This window comes from Oreochromis niloticus, linkage group LG5 (genome assembly GCF_001858045.2).
Source record: "Oreochromis niloticus isolate F11D_XX linkage group LG5, O_niloticus_UMD_NMBU, whole genome shotgun sequence".
Taxonomy (NCBI): Eukaryota; Metazoa; Chordata; class Actinopteri; order Cichliformes; family Cichlidae; genus Oreochromis; species Oreochromis niloticus.
The window spans coordinates 1,240,784-1,254,523 of record NC_031970.2 but is presented as its reverse complement, the minus strand read 5'-3'; the positions used below and the strand labels follow the sequence as shown (position 1 = coordinate 1,254,523).

The following is a 13,740-nucleotide window of genomic DNA, read 5'->3' as shown; positions in this document are numbered from 1 at the left end:
ACTTTCAGCAGCTGTTGAAAGGATAAAGTTGTGGTATGTCAGTGGTTAGAAATACCATTATTACTTTAGGATTAGTTTAACACAAAGTCAGGGCTGACCCGGGACCATTGCTGTGAGTCACAGTGCGCAGCATAAAGGTCCTTTCACAGCACAGCATGTGCTGCTAATGCTAACTGCTAACTAAAAGCCAAGGATCCAGAATTTGTTGCGCTGCCTGCTGAGCTCTGTGGGTTTTTGCAGCAGCTCTACCTGTACTAGATGCACCTGCTCCTTGTCGTTTCTATCTCTGACTTTATGTCCTCTACAAGAGTTTGTTTTTTTGCTAGTTCTTTAGATGTTCAATAAAAACATGTATGCTAATTCATAACGAAGAAAGCTTTGTAGTGAAGACTGTCATTTCCAAAACACTGCCCCCCCCTCCCCTGCGGTCTGCAGCGCTGTTGAAAAGGCTGTGGAAGTCCCTGTATTAAGCACGTAAACCTGTGACACAAAAATCACCAAACTCAGACGACCACAGACTGTTTTCCTTCGTGGTGATGAAGGAAAACGCTGGGTTGGCATGTAAAAGGGCATTTATTCCCTTCGAGGACCTTCAAATCTTTTTTACGCACACACAAATTCTTTTTACACATACAAAACTGATTTACAAGTACAAAATATTTATGACCACATTTTGAGCCGATAGCGCTGTGTTTGTTCAGAGTCACACTCTGTGTACACTTATGTCTGCAGTTTGATTTTGTTACATACGAACACACTGATAGCAGCAGTGCTGTCACGTGTGTGAAGACAGAGGACCAATATGTGTTTGCTTGGTCGTTCACTGAAAGGCTTCAGTTTCGTCTTCTTATACAATATTTGACATTTAAAACAACAAACAAGACATTTTAGGAAATACTTGTGGGCGTTTCCTTGTTTGATTGTTTGGTAGCACTTGAACGCTAAAGTGACCGCCCAATCAGATCTCACACAGATCATGTAAGTTTGAGAGCTCAGCGTGCAACAGTTCTTATTTTATTTTACATGTCGTTGTAGGGGGGCCGCTCGTCCTGCAGGGGGCAGTAGTGCAGACATAAACCCGGATGCAGTGGTGGTGGAGCCGGTGACGTGTTTCCTGTTAGTGTGCGTGCTGTGTTCGTGTGTGTTTGGATGGTTTCTGCTCGGTTGTTGGATTAACGGCTAAACTCCGCAGCAGACATGGTGAGAATCAGCATTTTAATCTGTTATGTTCACTGACATCACAGCCGCGTGCACGTTAATTAATATTCATTATTAATCAGTGATCAGGAAGCGCTCGGCAGGGCTCAGCGGGCTCTGTGAGGAACCACTCCTCCGACTCCAAACCGTGTTAAAACACTCTGAGTTAAAATGGCAAATTTTTTTATGGAGACTGGTGGAGCTGCTGAAACATGGAGACGACTGAGCAACCAGAGCAGACCGCGATCAACTGGTGTATCGATCAGCTGGCTGTATTGAACATTAATGCTCAACTTGATTAAACTGCTGATTTTTTGAATGGAGTCTGGTGGGAGCATCAGTCTGGCTCTTGCCCAGGTGTCATCCTTGCTTGGATAACACCTCCAGGCCCAGCTGCAGGCCAACAAGGAGGGGTTCAGAGGAGGTTCTTGGTGACCTCACGTGTTATTGGTTACCATGACATTGCCTCCTCTTTGAGCTCCATGTTGTTAAATATCCCAATTCTTTTATCTTTGGGCTGAAGGAAGAACAACATTCGGTGTATAAATGCTCAATCAACAATCTCTTTATTCCATACAATTCTCGTTATTCCATACAACACTTTGAGCATAAACGTCCAGGCGGGAGATGTGGACAGGAGGGTGTCCGCCAGATCTCGAAGTGTCTGACCGTTTCTCACATTCTTAAAGCTTCAGCCCCCATCCAAAGTCATAAAACCTAAACATCCACATTCTTTCTCTCTCAGTGAACCTAAGTTACCACCTTGGCTTCCTGTTCAGTATGTTTTGTTCTTTCTAATCAGAAAAGGAAGGCCATGATTCTACACAAACAGCATTTCTTATAACTCAGCAGTATAATGCATCATAAAACAGTGTAATGATTTCACAATCTTTAATCCAAGGCATAATGTGGCCTATAGCCATATAATGATTCAACAATTCTTTGATTAGAAGTAGAGGTTGCATAAGATAGTATAATAATCTCACAACATGTTTCCAGATGTTTCTCACTCTCATCTTCTCTCTGTGCAGGCGAGGAATGCTGAGAAGGCCATGTAAGTACTTCCTGTCAGAGATGTGCTGTATGACCTCCCCCCCCCCCCCCCCCCCCCCCCCCCCGGTCCTCCTCTTCCTGTCCTCCTCTTCCTGTCCTCCTCTTCCTGTCCTCCACTTCCTGTCTTCCTCCACCGGTAAATGTGTCCCTCTGCTTTGTCTGTCAGGACGGCCCTGGCTCGGTTCAGACAGGCTCAGCTGGAGGAAGGAAAAGTCAAGGTGAGTTTCAAGGTTCAAAGCGTTTATTTTCATGTGTACAAAGAAAAGCTTTTCTCTGAACAATGAAATTATTTCTCTGCTGTCCACAGAAGCCGGTTAATATGTACAGATAGAACAACAACAGATAATATACATGTGCAAAAATTATTACTGTTAAAATAGGTCAGCTGTTCAAGAGTCTGAACCTCCGTCCTGAGGGCAGAAGTGTGAACAGTCCGTGTTGGAGGTGTGTGGGGTCTCCTCTGGACTTTGTGATGGTAGATGCTCTGCAGAGAGGGCAGCGGGGTCCTGATGATCTTCTCCGCAGTTGTTATCACTCTCTGCAGGCGTTTACGGTCCATAGCAGTAGTGCTGCCGTCAGATAAACACCTGTCTCCCTGATCTCTCACCTGTAGGAAAGAAGACCCTTTCTGGCCTCAGAGTGCAGTGAACTTCCTAAAGCTGAAAAATGGAGACGACAGGTAGTCACACTGCAGCACTAGTATCAGTAGTGGTGATGGTACCTGCAGTCAGGTGTGCTGAGTGTGTCCTGTGTGCCTGTTTCAGATTATCAGTGAAATCTCGAAGAAAGTCGCTCAGATCCAGAACGGTGAGTCCAAGTCTCTTACTCACCTGTGTCTCACCTGTGTCTCACCTGCGTCTTACCTGCATCTCACCTACGTCTCACCTGTGCAGCTGGTCTGGGTGAGTTCAGGATTCGGGATCTGAACGATGAGATCAACAAGCTGCTGAGAGAGAAAGGTCACTGGGAGGTCCGCATCAAAGAGCTCGGAGGACCCGACTATGCAGTAAGAGACATACACAGGAGTACACGGCAGTATGCAGAAGTACACGTTTAATCGGAGCCATCAAAGGGTCCGATTAATAGAACTGTAACTGTCGGGGGAAATCTCCCAAATAGAAGGCTGCCAAAGTAAAACAGAGACACAGTGAGACAATATAATCAATCACATGTACATGGGTGAACGTCTCGAGAGAGAGTCACACCAGTACACTTCTTTATTGCAGGTTATATAGGCATGTAGGTTACTCAACAGGGCGGAGGCAGTCTCCGCCTGTTCTCAGAATATAGATTGCAAATGCATATCTTGCTAAAGAATGTAGATTGCTTAACAGGCAAATTCATATCTTGCTAAAACGTTCAGTTCATACTTAGACTAAACATCTGCTTAAGTGGAACTTTCCGTTCCTCTTTACACAGAAACTTGTCTTCACAGGCATTTGATAAGCATAGGCAAGGCTTCATGTTTACCAGGGTGAATCGTCATTCAGAGTTTACACAATCACAAGCAAAGCATATTTGAATAATAAACAAAATCTTTTCACAGTAACCATAGTAACCACTGATTTAAAGCCTGCTGTGATGAGTCATGTGACTTTGAATGTTGTAATCTGTGTAACATCGTGCTGAGAGACTTTTGTCAAATCCTGACTTGATATTGATAATCCCGACTTCTTGATGCATTCTCAATCATCCAGGAAAGTAAATCTCCAAAAGTTGAATCTGTTCATCTGGACGTAGCGTTTTGTGGGAGAAACGTTTCGTCACTCATCCAAGTGACTTCTTCAGTCTCAGCTGACTGCAGGTTTCCCCAAACCTTATAAACAGTACATTTGCATAATGACTGAAACCAGCCCACTGAGGGAACAATGGGCTGTGAGGTCAGTTCCTTAATCATAATTATGCAAATTCCCATGACCATTGATCAACAATCACTGACCAAAACCCACTGATCAAAGAACACTGATCAATGGCCATGAGTCCCATTCACAGAGAGTTGGGGAATGGCTGCAATCACAGCATTGTAAGATGGCGAAAGATGTACCCTTAGGCCCCCTCCTCGATTCAGAGATGGTCTTTCCCTTTTCACGTAACGTGAAAAGGGAAAGGGAAATAATGGGAAATAATGACTGGTTTCAGTCATTATGCAAATGTCCTGTTTATAAGGTTTGGGGAAACCTGCAGTCAGCTGAGACTGAAGAAGTCACTTGGATGAGTGACGAAACGTTTCTCCCACAAAACGCTACGTCCAGATGAACAGAATCAACTTTTGGAGATAATCCCGACTTATTTATTGATCGGTGCGATCGAAGCAGCTGACCGCGTGTTTGTGTCGCAGCGCATTGGGCCAAGGATGTTGGACCACGAGGGGAAGGAGGTGCCCGGAAACCGCGGCTATAAATACTTCGGAGCGGCCAGAGACCTGCCGGGAGTCCGGGAACTGTTCGAGAAGGAGCGTACGTATTCGCATCACTTCCTGTTTGATGTCACACTGTCACACCATCGGTCCTCACCAAGTATGCGATTTCCCAGCTGCCCCAGCGCCGAGGAAGACGAGGGGGGAACTGATGAAGGATGTGGATGCAGAGTATTACGGCTACAGAGACGAAGACGACGGCGTCCTGCTTCCTCTGGAGGCGCAGTACGAGAAACAAGGTTCATAATTCACAGATTATAAAACAATCAAGAGAATATGTGAAAATCCTGGATGATGGAATTATTGGATTATAGTTCAGCAGATATGGAGCTTCTGTTCATGTGTGTGACACTTCAGGTAACCTCACCTGTGTGTGTGTGTGTGTGTGTGTGTGTGTGTGCGTGTGTGTGTAGCTGTGCTGGAGGCGGTCCAGAGGTGGAAAACAGAGAGAGAGTCTCGAGTGTCTGGAGAGAAACAGCAGGAGGAGGAAGAGGAGGAGAGCATCTACACCGTCCACAACGAAGAGGTGAACTGTCTCTTTACCTGCTCAGCCAATCAGCTTCTGTCAGCTAACCTCAGCACACCTGAGAGTGGTTCACTCGTAGAAACACACCATCTGGTCTGAACGTGCGACTCTGATGTCGCCGATGAAGCTTCACAGGTCTGGACATATAATCCAGATAAAATGATCCGGGTTTTCCTTCCATGGATCATGTAATCCAGATCACTTTTGTCCCGGTCCTTTATAAAGAACTGAATAGGATCATTTTAATCCGGGTACAGGTTTAAGGATAAATCCAGATTATCAGTACTTGTACTGGGGTGAGATCGTCACGAAATGCGATAAGTTTGATGTTAACAGCTGGATTATTGCATTAGCCATGTTTACCTCGCCTGCTTTATCATGATACAAGTACGAGCTGAAGACACTGAAACATTTTTCAAACGCTGAGGTAGACGTCATCCAGGTGAGGAAGTCCCAGAAGGTTGACTCTGTTCATCGTTTTCAGTGAAACGTTTCAGTGTCAGCTGGTCTTTGATCAGTGGTTATGATAATTTGCATATTAATGATGATGAAACTGACCTCACAGCCCGTTGTTAGTCAGTGCTGCTTGTTCATAGGGTTAGAAACCTGCAGACAGCTGAGACTGAAGAAGTCACATGATGATGATGTTTCAGTGAAACATCATCATCAACGAGATATGGGTTATTTACAGAAACATGGTGGACGTTTTGAGGGTGTCCTGAAATCATCAAAGTTAAATATGTTTAGAGAAGAGAAAAATAAAGACTGATTTACTGACACACACACACATCAGAGACAGGAGATATGCAAACAATCTTTTTTGATCTCTGCAGCCTGATGATGAGGGGAACCAGGAGGAGCAGGAGGGAGAGGATGGAGGACTCTCCTTCATCGCACACGTACCTGTTCCATCTCAGAAAGAGGTGAGACACACAAACACGTTTTCCTGCAACGTGAGGACCGTCACTGCCAAGGATGAAGCCTGATTCTAACCAGAGCCTTGAAAGCAGCTCTGGACTCATACTGTGTCCCACTTCATTTAGTTGTCCAACCTATATAGAGCCAACAACATGGCCTACCTGAGTGGGCGTCACCTGTGCAGGTGGTGTTATATTTATATTTCCCAGGAGGTGCAGGTCAGGCTACCATGCAGGGTTTCAGAGTTTGATCTGTTCAATTCAGTTTTATTTATACAGCGCCAAATCACAACAACAGTCGCCTCAAGGTGCTTTATATTGTAAGGTAGACCCTACAGTAATACAGGGTGGGCCATTTATATGGATACACCGTAATAACATGGGAATGGTTGGTGATATTAAAGTCCTGTTTGTGGCACATTAGTATATGTGAGGGGGCAAACTCCTCAAGATGGGTGGTGACCATGGTGGCCATTTAGAAGTCGGCCATCTTGGATACAACTTTTGTTTTTTCAATAGGAAGAGGGCCATGTGACACATCAAACTTATTGGTAATGTCACAAGAGAAACAATGGTGTGCTTGGTTTCAACGTAACTTTATTCTTTCATGAGTTATTTACAAGTTTCTGACCACTTATAAAATGTGTTCAATGTGCTGCCCATTGTGTTGGATTGTCAATGCAACCCTCTTCTCCCACTCTTCACACACTGATAGCAACACCGCAGGAGAAATGCCAGCACAGGCATCCAGTATCTGTAGTTTCAGGTGCTGCACATCTCGTATCTTCACACCATAGACAATTGCCTTCAGATGACCCCAAAGATAAAAGTCTAAGGGGGTCAGATCGGGAGATCTTGGGGGCCATTCAACCTACCCACGACGACCAATCCACTTTCCAGGAAACTGTTCATCTAGGAATGCTCAGACCTGGCACCCATAATGTGGTGGTGCACCATCTTGCTGGAAAAACTCAGGGAACGTGCCAGCTTCAGTGCATAAAGAGGGAAACACATCATCATGTAGCAATTTCAAATATCCAGTGGCCTTGAGGTTTCCATTGATGAAGAATGGACCCACTATCGTTGTACCCCATATACCACACCAAACCATCACTTTTGTTGTTCCAACAGTCTTGGAGGGATCCATCCAATGTGGGTTAGTGTCAGACCAATAGCGGTGGTTTTGTTTGTTAACTTCACCATTCACATAAAAGTTTGCCTCATCACTGAACAAAATCTTCTGCGTGAACTGAGGGTCCTGTTCCAATTTTTGTTTTGCCCATTCTGCAAATTCTGTGCGCTGATCTGGGTCATCCTCGTTGAGATGCTGCAGTAGCTGGAGTTTGTCGTGAACCAGTTTCACGAAACTTAGCAAACTGCTTGCTAACTGTAGCATGGGAGATGGGTGGTCTCGTAGGGTGTCTTGCATTGAAATCTGCTGCAATGACCCGGTTACTGCGTTCACCAGATATCAACACAATTTCGATCCGCTCCTCACGTGTTAACCTCTTCGACATGTCAATGGCTGTGAACAAAGAGAAACTTGTAAATAACTCATGAAAGAATAAAGTTACGTTGAAACCAAGCACACCATTGTTTTTCTTGTGACATTACCAATAAGTTTGATGTGTCCCATGGCCCTCTTCCTATTGAAAAAAACAAAAGTTGTATCCAAGATGGCCGACTTCTAAATGACCACCATCATGGTCACCACCCATCTCGAGGAGTTTGCCCCCTCACATATACTAATGTGCCACAAACAGGACTTTACTATCACCAACCATTCCCATTTTATTACGGTGTATCCATATAAATGGTCCCCCTGTAGATACAGAGAAAAACCCAACAATCATATGACCCCCTATGAGCAAGCACTTTGGCGACAGTGGGAAGGAAAAACTCCCTTTTAACAGGAAGAAACCTCCGGCAGAACCAGGCTCAGGGAGGGGCGGGGCCATCTGCTGTGACCGGTTGGGGTGAGAGAAGGAAGACAGGATAAAGACATGCTGTGGAAGAGAGACAGAGATTAATAACAGATATGATTCGATGCAGAGAGGTCTATTAACACATAGTGAGTGAAGAAGAAACACCCAGTGCATCATGGGAATCCTCCAGAATGGCCTAGTGATGGTACGTAATTCAGGGGTAACCTGTCTGTCTGTCTCTCAGGTGGAGGAGGCTTTGGTCAGGAGGAAGAAGATGGAGTTGCTGCAGCGTTACGCCAGCGAGACTCTTCAGGCTCAGAGTCAGGAGGCCCGAGCTCTGCTGGGGCTCTGACCCATCTGTCTGCTGCTGTAAATAAAGGCGTGTTTTTGTACCTTTTCTTAATAAAAACTTTCTGCTCTTCAGTTTCTTCTCGTCTACTTTTCTTGCTTATACTGAACCTCAGGTCTGCCCCCTGCTGGACAGTGAAGTGAACATATTTCATTGAGGGGGAAAAAAATGTTGCTGACAAATGTAGGTTTAAAATTCCACAGAGAAAATAAACGAAGCTCATCAGCCAGTATGCAGGGTTGGCGTAACATTACCACAGCAGCCGGTCATGCCGACATGACGACAGTTTTATTGGTAGAAGCAGTAGCGGTTTTTGATACGGGCGACACGGGCGGTTGCCCGGGGGCGGCATCACGGGCATCGGCAAAAAAAAAAAAAAAATTGCTCGTACTCATGCTGCCCCGACATCATGCCAGCGCATATTGGGAATGTCGTAGGCACCGATCGGTTTTCTATCGCCCATTTGCTGGGAGTAAGGGCGCCCTCCGTTTGCGAGGTGCGCCTGCTGCTTGCGGCACAGGGAGGAACGGGCGGGGCGGCGGGGGATTCTCTGGGTGGCTGGAGCAGCATCTAATAACCAACTCGCAAAATAAAACAAAATAAAAACAAACCAACAACACGAAAACACCAGACATCATGATACAGACTTATAATTTGCACCGATGTTTTTTCGAAATTCTATAGGCGAAAAGTGAGCGTGAGAGCCCTCGGTGCGCCTGCTTGCTGCTGAAGTCAAAGTAAACTTTATTGTCATCTCTGCTACATACAGTCCAGTATATAGAGAGACGTGACGACGAGGCTCCAGTTACAGCAGTGCAAGTAAACAAACAATAAATATAAGAAGAGTAAGAAAATAAATATACACTTTAGGACTCGGGGTAAAGGGATCAATAACAATTTAAAATGTATATTTTATATTTTGTTGATTTAAAGTCTCACACACAACCCGTTTTTAAAGTTTAAAAAAAAGAGAAAAGAAGAGGAGGAGTGTAGCGACTTCCACAGTCGCTAGAGGCCGGGGACTGAGCCTGCCTATTTGCCTGATGCGCTGTCAACTGTAGGCAATAATGCGAGAGGTGGAATTGCTTGCTTGTTTATTAAAGTGCTTGAAAAGTTTACAGAGCAATGTGATCGGCTCGCGATTCAAACTCTTAAAACATCACAGCTCTAATGCAACAAGGGGAAACTCGTTGTGCTGCGGTCAACAAAAACTACAGCTACCCAGCCCTGCTCTGTCAAAATCAAACCAGTGAAAGACAGACTGACAACGCCCTCTTAATGTCCCACGTGACTCTCGTTACACATCACCATAGCCAAACAAATGAAAACCCAGTGATCATTAAAATTCAATACATTTAATTATGGCTCCTACAAGGAGAAACGAGCAAAAGATACAGGTAAGCAGAAGTGTCACTGGATAATGGCAGGTCATGTATCCTAAAACATGAAGAATCAGAATACTTTCTTAATCCCTAAGGAAATTATGTGGGTTACAGTTCCTCCAAGAAGAAATGGTAAAAATAGTAACAGTAAGAGACTAAACTCCAAACAATATATACAATAATATAATATTAATTAGTCAGTGTCAATTGTTGATTTGTCCTGTTCCCATTATATGACGAATTATGATGTCTGTTTGGTAGCCGTTTGCATACTATGCATACTCTCTCTCTCTTCATATATAGGGTCATATACAGTTAAGCCCATAATTATTCATACCCCTGCCGAATTTTGACTTAAAATTACTTTTGTTCAACAAGTTCTTTTTTGAGCAGAAATGACACAGGTGTCTCCCCAAAGATAATAAGACGATGTACAAGAGGCATCATTGTGGAAAAAAATATTTCTCAGGTTTTATTTATATTTTAGCAAAAAGTATCATGTCCAGAATTATTCATACCCTTCTCAATAATCAATAGAAAAAAGCCTTTATTGGCTATTACAGCAATCAAACGCTTCCTATAATTGCAGACCAGCTTTTTGCATGTCTCCACAGGCATTTTTGCCCATTCATCTTTAGCAATGAGCTCCAAATCTTTCAGGTTGGAGGGTCTTCTTGCCATCACCCTGATCTTTAGCTCCCTCCACAGATTCTCAATTGGATTCAAGTCAGGACTCTGGCTAGGCCACTGCAAAACGTTAATGTTGTTGTCTGCTAACCATTTCTTCACCACGTTTGCTGTATGTTTTGGGTCATTGTCGTGCTGAAATGTCCACTGGTTCCCAAGGCCAAGTTTTTCTGCAGACTGCCTGATGTTGTTGTTGAGAATCTTCATGTATTGCTCTTTTTTCATGGTGCTGTTTACTGTGATTAGGTTCCCTGGTCCATTGGCTAAAAAAACACCCCCAAAGCATTAGGTTCCCACCACCATGTTTGACAGTGGGGATGGTGTTCTGTGGGTTGAAGGCTTCTCCATTTTTATGCCAAATGAAGGCAACATCATTGTGACCAAATAATTCAATTTTTGTTTCATCTGACCATAACACTGAAGACCAGAAACCTTCTTCTTTGTCCAGATGAGCATTTGCAAAGGCCAAATGAGCTTTGGCATGCCTTAGAAGTGCCTGGAGAAGTGGCGTTTTCCTTGGTCTGCATCCGTGGAACCCAACAGTGTCCGTTGGACTGTCTGCCTTGAGACATTGCCACCAGCAGAGCCCAGATTCACCAGAATGGCCTTGGTGGTGATCCTTGGATTCTTTTTCACCTCTCTCACTATTCTCCTGACCAACACAGGTTTCACTTTTGGCCTCCGACAACGTCCTCTGAGATTTTCCACAGTGCGGAACATCTTGTATTTTTTAATAATACTGTAGCCCAGTGGTTCCCAAACTTTTTTTGCTGGGCCCCCCTTGTTTAACAAGAAAAATGTTCGCGCCCCCCCACCCCCCGCGTGCACGCGCGCACGCACACGCACAAACACATCCTTCAACCACGCAAACCCATATTTTGCTCCATTGCGGTTTATTTCAGACCTCAAACATTTATTAAACAATTAAGCAAATACAAATAATCTGCAATAAATTGCAGGTAGTAAGAAAATAAACTACCAACTCTTTTACGCTCCGTCCGCACCTACACGGGTATTTTTGAACGCGCAGCTGTTTCGGGCACATGTAAACGGCGTATCGAATCACCGAGAACGGAGATTTTTTAAAACTCCTTTTTTTTTGCGTTTACGTGTGGACGAGGAATACAGAGTTCGTCACGCAATGTCAAAGGTATGTGCCTTTTTCACGTCACACTGTGCGCCACGTTATTGTTTACATGAGATGAATTGCAGAATGGCAGATAGAGACAAAATACTGTTAATCTGACTCTGCAGGTTTTACACGCTTACATATACAGGCCATTACTGTCCCTGCATTTAGAAAGGCAGAGGCATCACGGTGTAATTATTTTACATGTAGTTGTTTTTTTTCCTGTGTAATAATGTTCAACATTGCTATCAATACATTTTTCAAAAAAACCCTCTACAAAATGGGTTCAAAAACATAAACAACTGTGGGATACTGTTTGTCCGTGATTTGAACAGCCCAGTGCTGCTCCCGATGCAGGGAAAACTAATTCTGCAGGGAGACCTACCTCAGCACTTGTGCAGGTGAAGCCAAAGGGAAGATATGCCTCACCATATTTTCTAGTCTTTGGCTTAGAATGAAGTTGGTTTGGAAACATATTCAGCATTGCTTCATCTCCTGCTTTGCGTTTGTGTGGGCGCCCCGTGCTAGCATTGTCCAAGCGTTGTTTTTGTTTTTTTTCCCCTTTTCATGCCGCGCCCCCCCTGCAATAGCTCTGCGCCCCCCCTAGGGGGCGGGCCCCACACTTTGGGAACCACTGCTGTAGCCACTGGAACTTGAAAACATTTGGATATGGCCTTGTAGCCCTTTCCTCACTTGTGAGCAGCCACAATGCACAGCTGCAGGTCCTCACTGAGTTCCTTTGTCTTAGCCATGAATGTCCACAGACCACCTGCAGAGGGCTGCTGTTTTTCACCTGTTGAGTTGATCAAAACAGCTATTTCCAATTAATCAGGGTAATTAGGATGCTTTAGAACAGCTTTGACTATTTGGAATGGTATGGAACTTTGGATTTTCCCAGAGACTGTGACAGTTTGTAAAGGGTATGAATAATTCTGGACATGATACTTTTTGCTCAAATGTAAATAAAAGCTGAGAAATATTTTTTTCCACAATGATGCATCTTGTACATCATCTTATTATCTTTTGTGAGACGCCTGTGTCATTTCCAGTCAAAAAATAACTTGCTAGTTGAGTAAAAGTAACTTTAAGTCAAAATTTGCCAGGGGTATGAATAATTATGGGCTTAACTGTGTGTGTGTGTGTGTGTGTGTGTGTGTGTGTGTGTGTGTGGGGGGGGGGGGGGGCGCCAGAGGGCGTGTTCGCCCGGGGCGCCAAACAGGCTAGGACCGCCACTGGGTAGAAGAAACGTTGACATTAGCTTTGTCCTCTGTGATGGAAACAAATGTCAGCCGGGACGTCCTGGCGAGGAATGCCAAAGACAAAGTGGTGCCACTGAAGAGAGCGTGGGGGTGGTTCGGCTTCCTCCGGTCAGACGGACAAAGTCCGCTGCTGCGACACACGTCAAAGGCACCGTCCACACGAGCATCAAACACAAATCCCGCTGCCTCTCCGACAGCGAGTCTTCTTGCCGCAAGTCTGCCGCTGGCTCAGCCTCTTCGGTGCAGGAGGAACGTCATCACCTGCAGATCAGCGTCTGCTAAACCTGACGCTGGGAGCAGGCTCGTCTTCAACGCCAAAAACCTGCAGAGCGTTAAGCCCCTTTTCCATTACAATAGAGTACCTCCTAATATGTGTGGTCGTCGTCATAGCAGCACAGTCGAGCGTCCTGTGATGTCATTGGCATGTGACACGAGCGCTACAACAAAGGTGGACGTGGACGATACACCTGCTGCTCGGTCTGTGGCTTTCCGTCAGACTCGGGAACACGTATGGGCTCAAAATGTGGTCATAAATATTTTGTACTTGTAAATCAGTTTTGTACTTGTAAATCAGGATTTGTATGTGTAAAAAGAATTTGTGCGTGCGTAAAAAAGATTTGTATGTGTAAAAAAGATTTGTGTGTGTGTAAAAAAGATTTGTGTGTGGACTTAGCCAAAAACCCCCCTGCAAGTTACAAGTACGAATTTTGACCCTATTTTTCTTCCTTTCATCTGATTGGTCAATGTCATGTCAATCACAAATGTAACAATCCAATCAGAGAACAGATGGGTTTGGCTGTCGGAGGGGCGCTTTTTTGAACTGCAGGTCCTTGAAGGGTAATACAGTTTGAAGCTGGAGGATCTCTATATAAATATCCGATAGCAGCTAGGTCCCCTTAC

At 44.6% G+C, this 13,740-nt stretch overlaps 1 protein-coding gene across 1 annotated transcript; it reads left to right on the top strand.

Moving 5' to 3' along the window:
- The first annotated feature begins 658 nt into the window (after positions 1–658).
- On the top strand, positions 659–8,460 carry isy1 (ISY1 splicing factor homolog). Its single transcript, XM_019356825.2, has 11 exons — positions 659–1,200; positions 2,229–2,251; positions 2,417–2,468; positions 2,864–2,929; positions 3,015–3,057; positions 3,144–3,256; positions 4,589–4,706; positions 4,783–4,905; positions 5,080–5,192; positions 6,026–6,115; positions 8,279–8,460. The coding sequence occupies exons 1-11, from the start codon at positions 1,198–1,200 to the stop codon at positions 8,384–8,386; spliced, it is 852 nt and encodes a 283-aa protein (XP_019212370.1). The 5' UTR covers positions 659–1,197; the 3' UTR covers positions 8,387–8,460.
- Positions 8,461–13,740: the final 5,280 nt, after the last annotated feature.

Excerpts from the sequence above, each read along its gene's own strand:
- isy1 (XM_019356825.2), top strand. Across the intron at positions 2,469-2,863 it reads TGGAGGAAGGAAAAGTCAAG|GAAAGAAGACCCTTTCTGGC; the intron begins GTGAGTTTCAAG and ends TCTCACCTGTAG. Across the intron at positions 4,906-5,079 it reads GGCGCAGTACGAGAAACAAG|CTGTGCTGGAGGCGGTCCAG; the intron begins GTTCATAATTCA and ends GTGTGTGTGTAG.